At 37.0% G+C, this 13,408-nt stretch overlaps 2 protein-coding genes across 4 annotated transcripts; both read right to left on the reverse strand.

Annotated features, from left to right (window-relative positions):
* Positions 1–1,212: 1,212 nt before the first annotated feature.
* On the reverse strand, positions 1,213–6,725 carry LOC100815489 (uncharacterized). Of its 3 annotated transcripts, XM_026129531.2 has the most exons (5): positions 6,325–6,725; positions 5,261–5,423; positions 2,733–5,135; positions 2,506–2,621; positions 1,213–2,381 (listed from the first exon to the last, which is right to left on the reverse strand). In XM_026129531.2, exons 1-5 carry the CDS (start codon positions 6,436–6,438, stop codon positions 2,379–2,381), a joined length of 2,799 nt encoding a protein of 932 aa, XP_025985316.1. In that variant the 5' UTR covers positions 6,439–6,725; the 3' UTR covers positions 1,213–2,378. The 3 variants fall into 3 exon arrangements, with proteins under 3 accessions (XP_025985316.1, XP_006584936.1, XP_006584935.1); XM_006584873.4 differs by having other exon boundaries at positions 1,213–2,621; positions 6,325–6,685; XM_006584872.4 differs by having other exon boundaries at positions 1,213–5,135; positions 6,325–6,684.
* Positions 6,726–7,715: 990 nt separating this feature from the next.
* On the reverse strand, positions 7,716–13,087 carry LOC100804599 (uncharacterized). The gene is made up of 6 exons (XM_003530949.5): positions 12,696–13,087; positions 11,384–12,401; positions 11,067–11,254; positions 9,214–9,250; positions 8,637–8,695; positions 7,716–8,532 (listed from the first exon to the last, which is right to left on the reverse strand). The coding sequence occupies exons 1-6, from the start codon at positions 12,791–12,793 to the stop codon at positions 8,046–8,048; spliced, it is 1,887 nt and encodes a 628-aa protein (XP_003530997.2). The 5' UTR covers positions 12,794–13,087; the 3' UTR covers positions 7,716–8,045.
* Positions 13,088–13,408: the final 321 nt, after the last annotated feature.

Raw genomic sequence — 13,408 nt, forward strand, 5'->3', positions numbered from 1 at the left:
ACAGTGTACCAATCATTACAAATTTTTTCAAATTATAATAATTAGTCGCAATTTACTATAAATAAAAGATAAATATATATCATATTTTACTTCTTCAAATCTTTACCATTTTATTAACGGTGACAAAAGTTAATGTCCGGATATAACACTTTTTACATTTTCAGGGACTAAATTTTATATTTTCATCTTTTAGGATGCATTTGTCAGCGGAGTAGGAAGACGAAAAGTCAAGAAAATATTATATGACAAATATGTTCATGTGTTAACATTTAGAGATGACCACATTGACAATTATTTCAGTGACAAATTCGTCCCTCTATGCCACGTAAACTATTTTATTAACGATGACAGACGTAAGTTAACGATCAGATATATTTGTCCCACTCTTTAGACCTTCAGGAACTAAATTTTCTATTTTCATCTTTCAGAAACATATTTATAAATGAAATACACATTCAAAATAAAAGTAAGTATTTCTCCTTTTTTTTATCAAAGTCATACAGAATCTTTTATTATTGTTATTGTGCAAGTACTCACTTGAAGTCTTGATGCATTCAAAACATCATGTCCAAATTTGGATTGGGCCGAGTTTGACAAACATGAACTATCAGCTTTGTTATTGACACTACCAAATCATGCAAAATGCCTCTTTTGCCCACTCAGTAAATTGTTCTCACCCCCTCAAGTTCCCCACACCCAAACGGCCAAACCGCACCAACCCCACGACCATTAACTATGCATCAGGTATTGCTCTATATCTGCTGCAGCTAATTCTTCCCCCTAGCTCATTCTTTCTCTTCCTTAATAATCCCAACACAACTCTGCAGAGATAATATTAGTTTGATTTGTAGAAGAATGTGACAATAAAAATAATATGATACTTCGACACTTATTTATAGAAGAATAAATGAAAACAAAATATTTTCAAATAGAATTAGAATTGGGTATGGAACAAAAATCCTCTTTCCCAGCATGGATGTAAACATAATCCTGAATCAAGCTCTTAGGCGGGGTAGTGAATCAGGTAATAAACCTTTAAACCTTATCTTCTTTATGGATTACCAAAGCTATATCCAAAAGTCACTACAATTTGTATTGGACATGCTCATATCATAGTTTCTTATGAGTGTAAAAGTGATGAAGTCATTTTCAAATGGAATACGGCATAAAATGATCGGCCCTACAAGTTAGATCCACAGCAAAGACCAGCTCTTTGGTGAAAAAAGGTAGTGTTCTGGCAATATCTCATGGGAATGGCCATGTTTAACACTTTATATAAACACATTATACAACATTGATTCATGTTTAGAACCACATTTGAAAATTGTAACTTGAGAATTATCACGTATAAATTCTCCAATATTTATGAACAAAATAAAGCAAACATGCATGAAATGGAAGGAGCAACCTCCTGGGCACCTTCTAGTCCTCCTTCAATGAAAACTCACAAACTAAACTATCCTAAAAGTAACTAACAATTTGAACACGAGAGGACTTTTTGCCCACCTTGAAGTTGCAGTCTTTACTTCATCATCAACCAGATGTTAATGAATTTAGCTTCTTTTCATACAATTTGGCACGTCGAAGAGCATCTAAGGCTTCGGCTTGTTTCCCAGAACGTTTCAAATTAAGTGCCTTGACTTTTTCTTCTTTGATTCTTTCTTCTAGCTGAATTCTCTCTTGGTTAGAGTTCTCAACTTTAGCATTGGATTTCACAGTCTCTTGTCTTTCTGGGTGGGGTTTTGACACAACACTTACATCATCAAGTCCAACAGCTTTCAGAGCAGACAAGAGTTGAGGATCAAGAAAATCCTCAACAGCCACATCATCTACACCCTCTGACTTATTGGAATCTTGAGCTGTCAACTCCTCCAGCTGGGTTTCAATTGCCTTTGCTAGTTCAAACAAAGCTTCAGCTTCCTCTATTTGGCCTTCCCTCCGTAGCTTTAGGGCTTGACGTTTGTGCCCTAGAGACTCCTGTTGCAATTTAAATCGATCACGACTACTCAATGGCTTTGCACTAACATTTGACGATTCTTGTTTCTTTTGTACAACATTTGATGCATGGGAAGCATAGTTCACAGTGGCAGAGGCAGAGGAAGAGGCAGTGTCTGGCAGCATATTTCCATCCTCCAAGCCCTTCTCCAACAGCTTGGCCTGCCGAAGTTCCTCCTTAGCTTCTGTTAGTTTCCCTTCTCTTTTCAAAGTAACTGCCTTCCTTTTATGAGCCAAAATTTCCTGACGCAAGGGAAGGTGATGCTGAAAAACATTATCCTGAACAGCATTTGACTCGTTTATGTTTGGCTTTTCAATTGCATCAGTCACTTCTCTTTTTTGAGTTGTATCACTGTTTTTAAATCCCCGATCTTGGTTAAAATTCACTGAAGAGTTCAAATGAATAGCAGGATCAGCATGAGATGAATTGGCTGAACCAAGTTTATATTCTGTATGTTTTTTAGTCAATATTTCAGACATGTTACTACCATCACCAGTAAGTAAATCTACCATATCCGTTGAGTGGCCAGCTGAGGAGCTACGACCAATGTTTTTTTCTGCTTTCATCTTCTTTGAAAGATTTTCACTTGAAGTACTCCCTTCGGCAGATAATGAATGCTTACCATCTGCAAAGTGAGAGGTTGCATGAATTAAATTATCAGACATCCTTAAGATGGGAATATTTGTCTCATTGTTGATTCTTTCTAAACCAAATGTTGATTCAGAACTATTCTTACTTGACCAAATCACAGATGAGGCTGAAGCATTATCAACTTCAGTAGCAACCCCCAAACTTCCATGTCTTTCCTGGTAGTCAGATGATTCAGACAGAACAGATTGTTGATCCTTAGAAACATTAAGTGACAAGTCCTTGTTCCAGTTCCCAAAAGCTTCCATTTGGTCTTCCAAAGTTTTGGCTTGCCTTAAAATTTCCTCAGCCTCTTCTATCTCTCCCTTGCGCCTAAAAGCAAGTGCCTTCCTTTTCAATGTTAAAAGTTCTCTTTGAATCTCTCCCTTACTTCTTGAAGCTGTAGCAGGAATGCCTGAAGAAGAATCATGTGCAGATAGATCCACAGTGTGTGTAGCAGTAGCTTCCTTAACTGGATCTTCTTTTATGGCCACAGATTCAAATTCATCATCCTTCCACCCTAAATTAGTAAGCATTGAATTCAATGTAGGGTCATGCAAATCCTCTTCTGAAACAGCCATGTACCTTTCTTCATCAACTGGAGGATTGAAAAGTCCATCTTTCGTCACAGTAGCCTCAACCTGAGGTTTATTCTTTGCAGCTTCCATCTCTTCCATCTGGGCTTCTAATGCTTTTGCCATTTTAAGAACTTCCTCTGCATCCTCAGCTTTCCCTTCTCGCCTGAAAGCAAGGGCCTTTCTCTTTAAACCCAAAAGTTCCCTCTGAATTTCAGTTTTACTTCTTGGAGCTTGAACCCGGATATTAGTGGAATGCTTACTTAGAGAAGCGTCATTGACTGGAGCAAAATGATTATCATCTTTCTTCAAAGACTTGCTTGGAGAATTATCATTATTGTCATCATTCCAACCCAACTCCCTAAGGAGTGAAAGATATGTTGGATCAGACATATCTCGATCTGTTACGTCATCTTCACTTCCTTCCTCAAGTGACAGATTTCTATGGAAATCAGCTTGGTTATGATGAGGGACATTATCAGTGGTATTCGTTCGTGATGTTTTAAGATTTGAAGCCTTATCCATCTCCATCAGCTGTTGTTCAAGAGCTGCACCCTTCTGTGTTTCTTCTTCTGCTTCATTCATTTTCCCTTCCCTTCTCAATGTGAGAGCCTTCTTTTTCAAACTCAAAAGTTCTCTCTGAATCATCAATCTGCTTTTTGGAGCCACTGTGGAAGAAACATTATTAGTGGCACTAGTATTTCTCTCATGAATGGAATCTGATCCCTTACCAGCAACTTCAGAACTCACACTTTTCCTTATAGCAGTGGATTTTTGTGACACGGAATTATAGTCTTCAGGTTCAGAGCTGTTAAGACTCCTTTCTAATAACTTTGCCTTTTTCAGGAATGCCATTGCTTCTTCAGTATTACCTGCTCGCTTTTGATTAAGAGCCTCTCTTTTAAGAAATCGAATTTCACTAAGCAAATGTTCTTTGTCAAATGTTTGAGACTTGGAAGATGTATTTTCAGGTTCAGTCCAACCTAATGATTCCAAAGCACCAGCTATTTCAGGATCCATCATATCCTCTTCGGTCACTTCAAAATTACCATCAAGGTCATCAGAAATGGCCAAAAGGCGTTCAAAATCAAAATCATGCCCACGATCATGCAGATTTGGTAATTCTTTACCATCATCCATGCCACGAATTAATGCTGATAGCTCATCCTCAGAATCTTCAGCTTCAGCAAGGAGTTCCTGTTCTTCCAGTTGCTTTTCTAAAATTTTAGCTCTTTTTAATTCCTCTTTGGCTTCTGCAAGCTTACCCTCACGCTTCAGCATTAGAGCATTTTTTTTCAGAGCAACAACTTGGGACTTATCAATCTTGCTGCCCTTTTGTTCACCAGATTTTGTAAAGACTTCTCCAATTATTGATGAGAGTTCACCCTCCAAACTCAAGTTTGATGACTTTTTGTCTTCCTTATGTAGATCCATATCAGACCATCCCAGATCTCTAAGTTCGGAAGTAAGATCATTCTTTTCTCTACCAACATGAGAAAGTGACTTTGTTTTTCTGTCAGACTCTGCAGGAATGCCTTTGTTAAGCACGTCAGACAAGTTTCCAGAAGGCAAACTCTTCTTATGAGACTTTCTTAACTGAATTTCCAAAGCATCAGCCTGCCTCTCAAGCTCCTTCCCTCTCTTAAAAGCTCTCAATGCCTCGTCAGATTTCCCCTCTCCTTTCAGAATTTTATGCTTCTTTTTCTCCTCCAAAGCTTGCTTACGTAACTCATCAGGAGTGGTGGATCCCAAATCAATTCCCAAAACATTAGGCTTGTCATTTGAGACAATTTTTTGTATGTCTTCATCAAAATTGGAATTACTCGAAGAAGATGCAACGCCAACAGATCTCTGTCCACTAGGAACTTTGTCACTGGTTTGACCAAGAATCTGGTTCAAAACTTCATCTTCATCTCTAGGTGCTGATTTCAAGCTTCCTAGATAAATTGAAATGAATATTCAAAAGTATGGAACAATCTAGTGGTAATAAAAGTAAAATAAAGGAATGCTACTCTAACAAAAACGCGTGGTTTGAAAGACATTAAGAAAGAAAAAGATATACCTCTCCCAGGTCTGCGTCCATGTCGCAATTCAAACCGTGCTGCCTCTTCTAGCTTCTTACAAGGTTCACAAATACGCACAGGTGAATCACCTTGTCCGCGTAAAACCATTCTTTGTCGAGTACAACTGCCGCAAAAGATTCCCCCACACCTCCTACAGTGATGCTGAAAAATAAAATAAAATTGCAAAAAAAGTAAATAAAAAAATTTTGGACAAAGAATTCAGTTTGAGTTCAATCAGATTCATTCTTATACTGTAACCAAAAAAAATTCATTCTTATAAGCAAACGTGGAAGATCATCTTCCAGTACTCAGCATCTCATGTTCCACACAAAATGATGAAATGAAATCGACAAGCATATTATTCATTTATTGCAATCAAGGACTCCATGAAGCTTCAAACTACAATGCTGATAAAAGGATTCAACTCGGTAAGCTTCAAGCACGGTGAGTGATCCTCTCTTAGGCAAGTTACAGATGCAATGCACCAAGGAAGGAGCAAGAAAACACTTTCATATGACATGAACAATTTATACTTGCTAACTTTATATGAATGGGTAGGAAGCAAAAGAGGAAAATGAGCTGCAATTAGACATGGCTTCACAGAACAAAGAGAATTTGCACACAGCAATTAGATGCAATTAACTAATCTGATCATAAAAATCAATCAGCCTAACTCGATTAACCCAAACATATCCGCGACCCACTGAACTAAAATTTAATCACTCTTTTCATTAAAAAAAAGTGCAAACTTAATAGGAAATTAACTATCTGCATCATACAAACAAACAAAAAAAATTCATGACTACACACAAACATCCAAACAATGAAGCCAAAAACCAACTAGCATAACGACATCAGCCACAAAGTTATAATCCTCCACGAACAATAAATGAGCGAAATTTTAACGACTTTAAGATTTTCTAAGATGCCCACATAAAATCCAGCATTCTAAAGGGAAAATAAATCATGGGTTTTCCCTCTAATTGCAAAAAGTTTCAGTATTTACAACAAAATATATGAATAGAGTGGAAATCGAAAATCAAAAATGATAACCGGAATTAACCTTGCGATTGATGAAGGTGAACTGAGAGGAACATCCCTGGCAGTGTGAGGCGTCGACCACCCAATTGTTCCCTCGCAGCGAAGGCTTTGACGGCAACCCGATCTTCTCCAACATGTTGTTGCTCCTTTTTATGTCTTCTTAAGATCGAAAAGCGCAGAACTCAAAAGAAAGGTACAATACAAAAATCGTGTTTTGGCACAGTGAGAGACTCTGATGAGAAAGTAAAGAAGAAAAAGCGATGATGGTCGGTGATGACGATCGCAGAACGAGTTCACGACTCCGGTTCCTGCACGCCAAGTTGCTCGTCGTAATTGTCAATTGCAAAGTACGTCGTCGTTTTTGCTTTGCTTTTTTATTTATTTTTTAATTCAAAACAATTTTAAAAATATTATTTGATGAGCCCAAAATTATCAAACCTAGACAAATTAGGGATAAAGTTGGCACATGTTATTCTCGTAATCCATTTTGTTATTCCCACATCCCAACTTTTTTTTTATTTGTTCCAAAATAATACTTTTGACAAAAACACTTGTCTGTTGTGTTGGACACGGATTGATATGCGAAACACGTTTTTATTGTAAAGCTTGATATAAAATGAAAATATGTTTTATTGTGTATTTAAGTTTTTTTTTATAAATAACTTTTTAATTAGTTGATTAATATTAAATGAAATATTAATTAATTTGGTTCATCTATTTGAATTTTATTTATGATTTAAATAAGTTAAGTAAATGTACTCGTACAAAATAAGTCAATGTAACATCAAACAATATAAAATATGTAATCATATAATCTATTTTTTTTTTATTTCCCATAATCATCATCCCTGAGGTATGATTAAACATAAAATATGAACACCTCTTCCAACAAGAATTCAAATCTTAATTCATCATAAAATTACTTATATAAAAATAATTTTCTGGATGTTCATTATACACATTAATTTATTGTGTGATTGTAACTAAAACAAAATTTTAAAAATGATTAATGTTAAATAAAAGCTTTGCCAGTCCGTTGTCTAGTCATGGTTTGACTACATAGTCTCATTAAAGTTATTTATTATAGCAAAAAACAAAAACATTGAAGTTATTTAACTCATTGAGTAAATTTGGAAAGCAACATTTCATTTTCTGTTGTAATATGATTCAGTAGCACATCCATCTATCGGTAACACAAGAATACAAAACTATGAATACAAGCAGAAACTCACAACATTAAGAATAGTTATTATTTATTAAACTATTGATTTACTGACAAAAATTACTGTTTTGCAGATAACCTGGCAAGAAGCTGAGCACTTAAAAATTGTTTCGAAATTGGAAATCCGTGATCATGATCCATAAATTGCCCAAGATAGCTGTATGTTGATGAAACTAAAACGAACAATTTTATGGTGTTAATCATGCTACAATGTTTTCATTAGGTAACAGCCTTTTCAGCTCCACCACAAAGAAAGAAAAAAAAATTAGTGTTTTGGCAGCAAATGATATGGGGCAATAAATAAAAACAAAATAAAGCATGGTAATTGTAAGAAGGTATTGTCACAACCAAGGCTATGTAACTTGAGAAATCATTAATTTCTCACTCAATTGTTGTGAATGAGGAGAAAATAACTAAAACCACAGCCACTACATGAAGTGCTCTGCAATTCCACATTGCATGAATCCAATGCTATCTCATAGAAATTGGTCTTGAGTGAGTCCAATTATCCACCAAATATTTTAATAACCATTGATCTGAGGCCTTGATGTAGGACCAACAAGCCGTGAAAATGGAACTTGTGTCCTGCTGCTGTTGCCAGTGTTCAGACCCCTTTGACCTGAAAACCTATCATTCACTTTTGGATCTGATACAGATCTGGAGAATGCTTGTGCAAGTTCAACCGCCGAAGCTGCTCTACTGTACCGTGTGCTAGCAGCACCTGGAGCTGATTTTAGCTGCTGCTCCACAGGCTTACGCCATGTCTCAGGTGAAGGTTGCCTCTCCGGGGCATGCGGCTGCCTATCGGTCTCCTTCCCATTTCTCCGAGTATCACCCCGCCAATTTCTCCTCTGCGCATGAGCCCTATCACCATCTGCCCTTTGCTCCTTCCTTTCAGGTTTTCTGCCTGTCTTTTGATCAAGATGAGCATCCTCGGTCTTTTCACCATATCGAGTCTGGGTTGAATGGTCAGGATGTTTCTGAACCCTCAAAATATTGTTTTCAACCCTTTACAGAACACGATTTATTGGCAATTGGCAAGCATTGAATCAGACTTGGATCACCATTGAGTCAAACGGTATGGTACACAGACAGACAAAACAAGTCCTTACCTGTTTGAATGCTCCACCACATTGATTGAAACATCATCAATCCCTCGCTCCTTCAATACCTGTGGGAAAATTGGCAGCATTATCAAGATGAAAACAAGCCAAGCACGGAGAAAAGGAAAGAAAGTAATGCCAGTTGCTGCATTTGGCATTACATGATATCCTCCCTAACCCCAACATGACAAAAACACATAATAATAATAATAATAATAATAATAATAATAATAATGTATCTCATTGTCATTTTAGTCCTAAAACTAAGAAAAACTCATACAAGTCCCTGAAATTTTTTAGAAAATCATTTAAATTCCTGAAAAATTAACCCTTTTTTTCTTATTTTGGTCTTAGTCCAAGTGATAACAATCACATAAGTTTAGGGACCAAAGTGAGAAAAATGAGTTGATTTCAGGGACTTGAATGAAATCTTAAAAAAATTCAGGGACTTATTTGAGTTTTCCTTAATTTCAGTAACTAATGATAATGAGATATAATTCAAGGACTAAATTGGCCATTTACTCTATAAAAATAAAGCATAAACTTTAACTGGCATTCAGGATAATATATAAAGGAAAACACTTACTAGTTCACGTGGGCGAGCTCCACCAAATAAAACATTCCTGAAACATTTGCCTCAGTCATTAAGATGAAATTAAAATATTACAAAATAGCCCTATTATGCATTGAGCATAGACACAAGATGAAATTAAGATATTACAAAGTTCAACATCAATCATTACTTCATATTATGCATTTTTCTTTTAAACAAAAGCGGAGATAAGAAACCTTCATGTAGGCAGCTCACAAACATAGGAAACATGATTCAAGAATCCCAACCCAAGAGATACTATTTTGTTAAATTAGGTCATGATTGAGATGCAGTTGTATTCAAAATACATATAATGCCTGATTACATTTTTAAAAAATATACATGCTACATGCATTGGGTGAAGAAAACCAAAAATAAGTCATACATTTGCTATGTTATGAGGCTCCTTTTAACAATTCACAACAGCAAACATACAGCACTCCTTATATGACATGAATAAAAGCAAACATAAAAATAATTAACTCCGGTATTAAAAGCAAACATAAGAATCAATAATGGTACTATTTAATTGTTCTTTAATTCTGTGGCATCGATACTACTAATTCCAAAATGTGTGATAAACATCAAATTTGAATTTAAGGGCCCAATCCAAATCCAAGCACGAAACAAGCCCTAAGCGACTAAGCCTAATCTTCCAGAATTGCTCCAAAATTTCAATATCTACTAGCTAAATTTGAAAACGAGCCAAGGATACAAACACAGACACACACATAATTCCATGGGTAAATACACACACAGAACTATTGCTACCTATAATATAATGTTTCCATATATAGGTAGCATAAAATTCCATGGTTTCTTCTTCAAATTTGTTTAATAAAAAAATTATTAAAATGAAAAATTAAATGTATAAGGTACAGAGAGGAAGATAGAAAAAAATAGAGGAAACTAGATGAGGCTCATCCCCCACACTTTAATAGGAAAAAAAAATATCATTCTATTATTCCTGAAAGCAAATAAATCTTGCAGACATTTATTCCAGGATCAAGTGACCAATCTAATAATCTTTCAAGACTTAAAACCACTTATCTTCCTTTGTCTCACCTCCCTACTTCTCTCCATCACTTTTAGACTTTAGGGAGCACAACTGTTCCTCCAAATTATGGCCTTTGGAAAGTAACAAAGCCAGAGTGAAACTTTTAAGATTTTCCATAATTCTAATTTAATGAAAAGCAAAAATGAAGTTAATATTTCAAACACACATACACACATGGGTCATGAAATGCACATAATCTCCTTTTTTTTATTTTCATTAAAATTTTAAAATTGATTCAGAAATTATAACATGTTCTCCCTTGTATATTTTACGAGCATACACATGCATACCTGTGTGGTAAGTGATGGAATCATGTCTTCCTTTCTGATCATTCCAAACAGGAAATATTGGAGTTGTATAAAAGAAGGATCACTTTTCTCACAAAGAACACAGGTATCTTCACTCTGATGAAGACAACCTAAATCCCTAAACTATTTGTAAAAGGTGGATTATATTTAGTTTTGGACTTGACCTGACACGTGAACCACCCGTGAAAACCCAGTATTTCTATCAAATAAGTAGTTAGGTTAAAACAAAATATCTTTCCCACTTCATGGTGCATATTTGGAGTATTACTAATATATTAGGATTAGGGTTTGAAACTTTATGTGATGAGCAAACACTCTTATAATCTTCAAGCAGCTACTGTAAAAATAGTTTTACGTAGCAATAGTTCACTATAGTTTGAACCAACTGGCAGTGTTTCATAGACAACACAAACACCAAAAAATAGATATATACAATAGTTAAATATTCCCAAACTGACTGCCTGACGGCTCACGCAACTGACCTGTCTCTTTCACTGTTTCCATCCAGCTTTTCAGTGGGCTGAGACCGAGGCTTCAAATTCAGCTTCGGACGCTGTCCTGCGTCTTTCCCATTGTCATTTCCAGCTGATACAGGCTTCACAAAATTAGCATGGCCATGTGCTTGATAAACGGTTTCAACATGGCCAGAATCATTAACCTGACGATTACCCTACCATGAAGCAAATAAGAGAGTTCATAAAATAACTGTAAGAATAAATAAAAGCTGATCACCCAATCCCCCAGCCAAAAGGGAAAAAAATCTTGTGGAAGGAATTTTGTAAGCTGAACTCGTGAATACCTGTGCATAATCCATGACAGCAGGTTCTGAACTTTCCACTGGCTTTGCCCTTGGTAGCAACTTCAGTTTAGGTCGCTCAGTTAGTTCAGAAGGCATAGGGTGCTGCAAATCAGACCCAACAATTTTTCCATCATTTCGAGCCAGCTGAACCCCACCAGAGTGATGAGGTGCACTTGTTGGCCGTACATCTGAATATCGGGAAACCCCAGACCTTTCATAATTTGGTAACTCATTCCTACCACCTTGCATCGGATTATCAATGCCTAAGCCCCTTTCAGCGTGTCTAGCTAGCATTGCATCATAATACTCCTTTTCACCCACTGCCTCCGTCCTATTATAGGCACCAACGCCATTAACATTAACATGTGGTCTATTCTCCACTTCAGGAGATCTAACCACCTCAGCATCAGTCTGATAATTTACAGCCTTAGACTGCCATCTACCAGAAGACACCTTCTCAAGGGCACTGGCGTGAGCCAACTTGGAAGCAGCACCAGCACTAGACCAAGCTGGTTGCTCTGGCTCGACAGCACTTGCCACTTCTTTCCGCATTGACCACGCGTTCGGATAACCACCACCACCTGCTGCAGTTCCCTGCTCCTTACTACCTCCTAAACTCGGAGGATTCATCCCCACATGCACCGCATCGGTGAGCCTCCCCGAGTATGAATTACCTGCCCCAACAGGAGTTTGAGACACTGGAGCCACTTGCCTGCCCAATGAACTTCCTCCCAGTCCAAACTCAGGTGGCCTTACCTCAACACGAGGAGGCGGACCACCACGGATGCTCTCATCACTGATTGTCCTACGTGGCATCGAACCACCATCAAGGGGCTTCCTCTCATCCTCATCAAAATTCCTGCCAATTGGGGCAGTGTGTGACAAAAACGGGGTTTTGTCATCATAATGCCTAGTTGCCGGCGACGTGTGCGGCCGAGACCAATGATCCGACCGGCCCATCGGTGTCCCCCACGCCGACGGCCGATCAAAACCAGCACGATCTGAAGTCCTCACAGTCCTGCAAAAACCCAAAAAAAGGGGTAAACACATTGCACAAACAGATCCATCATGAAGAACCTCATCACAACAAAAGAAAACAAAAATCATGAACAATTAGAATCCAGTCAATCCACTTATCCACAGATCTAATTTCTCTCTCAAACACCCTTTTTTTTTCTTTTCACAACCGCAGCATCAACAGGGGTACCCATTTGCGAATAATCGAAGACAAATCAAACTAACACGAAAAGATTAAAAATTTAAAACAATAGATTGAAAACAAAGGTAAGAACAATAAAGGGGCGGTGCTTACACGCCGGGAGCAGAAGGTAGAGGGAGATCAGAGGGAATTGAACCGCCATGGAAGTCCTTCAGCGTCATGGTGTTGCCGCTAACTTTCTTCTTCGACATTCTCCCCTTTCTCCCTCACAGAAGTTAAAAAAAATCAAAAAAAGAAGAAGAAAGAATCTCAATCCCAAAGCCTAAAATTCAGGGTCGTGGTTGCTGTGGAAGCGACGGGAGAGAAAAGAAAAGTAAGGAGAGTAACTCCACGAGTGGGAATGGAGAAACAGAGAGGAAGGGGAACAGGAACGGGATGAAGATTGATGTCGGGTTTGAGGTGCGAAACCGAAAGGGGGAAAAGAAAGTGAAGAAGATGGATGAGTAGCGTTTTGTGTGAGAATCAGAGAATGATTTTGTGCACAAATTATTTTTTATTTTGGTTTTGCTTTATTTGGAATTTTTATAAAAAGTATTATCAGTCTAGAAGTACGACTAATTATATCTTTTCAATTTTATTTTAACTTTTAATTTTTGTTATATCTTTTTAAATAGGTGGCATCAACTACATATATATTTAGTATTTTCTGTCCCCAATATTGTTGCCAATTAAAATAAATCTATATGCACAAATATAAGAATTAGATCACTTACCATATATTTGAGATAAATAGTTATTAAAATAAAGTGCCATATTAATATTTGGGATTGTTTTTGTGTTTTATAGATTATGATTATGATTGTCCA

Source organism: Glycine max, chromosome 8 (assembly GCF_000004515.6).
Source record: "Glycine max cultivar Williams 82 chromosome 8, Glycine_max_v4.0, whole genome shotgun sequence".
NCBI lineage: Eukaryota > Viridiplantae > Streptophyta > Magnoliopsida > Fabales > Fabaceae > Glycine > Glycine max.

What these genes read in the sequence shown, in the direction of transcription:
- LOC100815489 (XM_006584872.4), bottom strand. Translation starts at nt 6,438, where the DNA reads ATGTTGGAGAAGATCGGGTTGCCGTCAAAGCCTTCGCTGCGAGGGAAC. An exon ending in TCACCTTCATCAATCGCAAG is followed by an intron (nt 5,424 to 6,324) that starts GTTAATTCCGGT and finishes TTTATTTTTCAG; the next exon opens with CATCACTGTAGGAGGTGTGG. An exon ending in TGGACGCAGACCTGGGAGAG is followed by an intron (nt 5,136 to 5,260) that starts GTATATCTTTTT and finishes CAATTTATCTAG; the next exon opens with GAAGCTTGAAATCAGCACCT.
- LOC100804599 (XM_003530949.5), bottom strand. Translation starts at nt 12,793, where the DNA reads ATGTCGAAGAAGAAAGTTAGCGGCAACACCATGACGCTGAAGGACTTC. An exon ending in GGAAACAGTGAAAGAGACAG is followed by an intron (nt 9,251 to 11,066) that starts GTCAGTTGCGTG and finishes CAAATGTTTCAG; the next exon opens with GAATGTTTTATTTGGTGGAG. An exon ending in GAGCTCGCCCACGTGAACTA is followed by an intron (nt 8,696 to 9,213) that starts GTAAGTGTTTTC and finishes ATTTTCCCACAG; the next exon opens with GTATTGAAGGAGCGAGGGAT.